We start from the raw sequence: 1,352 nt of genomic DNA, 5'->3' as shown, positions 1-1,352 counted from the left end.
GTGCTGTGGCCACCAGCGACCGGGAGGCCGAGCAGTACGAGCTGAACGCCCGGAACCAGGTGACGCTCTGGGGACCCAGCGGGAACATCCTGGACTATGCCAACAAGCAGCTGGGGGGGCTGGTGCTGGACTACTATGGCGTGCGCTGGAGCCTCTTCGTCTCTGCCCTGGTGGAGAGCCTCAACTCGGGCAGCCCTTTCCACCAGGACCAGTTCAACCAGGCTGTCTTCCAGGTGGAGAGAGGCTTTGTCTACAACAAGAAGCGCTACCCGGCCGTGCCGGCTGGCAACACGCTGGAGAGTGCAGCAGTCCTGTCCCGATCCTGATCCTCATTTGTCCCCTCCGGCACAGGGTCTTCCCGCGTGTGAATGCCACTCGCCTCGGGGGCTGGAGCCACTTCGACTGCACCTACTCGTGTACGTACCTGCTGGACCCGGAGGACCCCATGTTCCAGGTGATCGGGACCCTCTTCCTGAAGGAGCTGATCAAGGAGTTTGGCACAGACCACATCTATAGCGCCGACACCTTCAACGAGATGACCCCCCTCTCCTCCGACCCTGCCTATCTCTCCAGGGTCAGCAACGCTGTCTTCAGGTCGATGACGGGAGGTGGGTCAGCGTGGGGAGCCGGCCCGGCCGTGGGGCTCTCAGTGGGGAGAGCCAGGGGCTGGGGGGGGTGGCTGTGGGCTCCATGTGAGCACTGAGCTGCCTGCGCTCGGCAGACCCCACTGGTGCCAGACCCTCAAAGGCCCCTCTAGAAGGGGCAGTCAATGGCCCCGGGGTCTCACGGGACGCCCGCTGTGCCGAGAGTGTGGCGGCTGCGCTGGTGGGACCTGCCCGGAGGGGAACCTCACCCTGTGCACCTCTGTCCCCAGGCGACCCCGAGGCACTGTGGCTGATGCAGGGCTGGCTCTTCCAGCACCAGCCGGACTTCTGGCAGCCGGCGCAGGTGCGGGCCCTGCTGCACGGCGTGCCCCTCGGCAGGATGATCGTCCCCGACCTCTTCGCCGAGTCCAAGCCCGTCTACCAGTGGACGGAGTCCTTCTACGGGCAGCCCTTCATCTGGTGCATGCTGCACAACTTTGGGGGCAATCATGGCCTCTTTGGCACCGTGGAGGCCATCAACCACGGCCCCTTCTCAGCTCGGCGCTTCCCCAACTCCACCATGGTGGGCACCGGGCTGGTTCCTGAGGGCATTGAGCAGAACGACATGGTGTACGAGCTGATGAACGAGCTGGGCTGGAGCCAGGAGCCCCTCGACCTCCCCAGCTGGGTGACCCGCTACGCCGAGCGCCGCTACGGCGCCCCAAATGCCGCGGCAGCCAGTGCCCGGCGGCTGTGCCCCCCCACCGC

General features: G+C 65.9%; 1 protein-coding gene across 1 annotated transcript in view; it reads left to right on the top strand.

The window, feature by feature from the left end:
* Window positions 1-1,352, top strand: part of LOC104296003 (bifunctional coenzyme A synthase-like) — a 14,571-nt gene that overhangs the window by 5,630 nt on the left and 7,589 nt on the right. The window contains exons 2-4 of the mRNA XM_009895825.1: window positions 17-292; window positions 352-608; window positions 875-1,324. Coding sequence (XP_009894127.1) covers window positions 17-292; window positions 352-608; window positions 875-1,324 — 983 coding nt within the window. The remainder of the gene's footprint in view (window positions 1-16; window positions 293-351; window positions 609-874; window positions 1,325-1,352) is intronic.

This window comes from Charadrius vociferus, unplaced genomic scaffold (assembly GCF_000708025.1).
Source record: "Charadrius vociferus isolate BGI_N301 unplaced genomic scaffold, ASM70802v2 scaffold2552, whole genome shotgun sequence".
Taxonomy (NCBI): domain Eukaryota; kingdom Metazoa; phylum Chordata; class Aves; order Charadriiformes; family Charadriidae; genus Charadrius; species Charadrius vociferus.
Note: the sequence above shows the minus strand (reverse complement) of the source record. Positions and strands in the feature narration are given on the sequence as shown.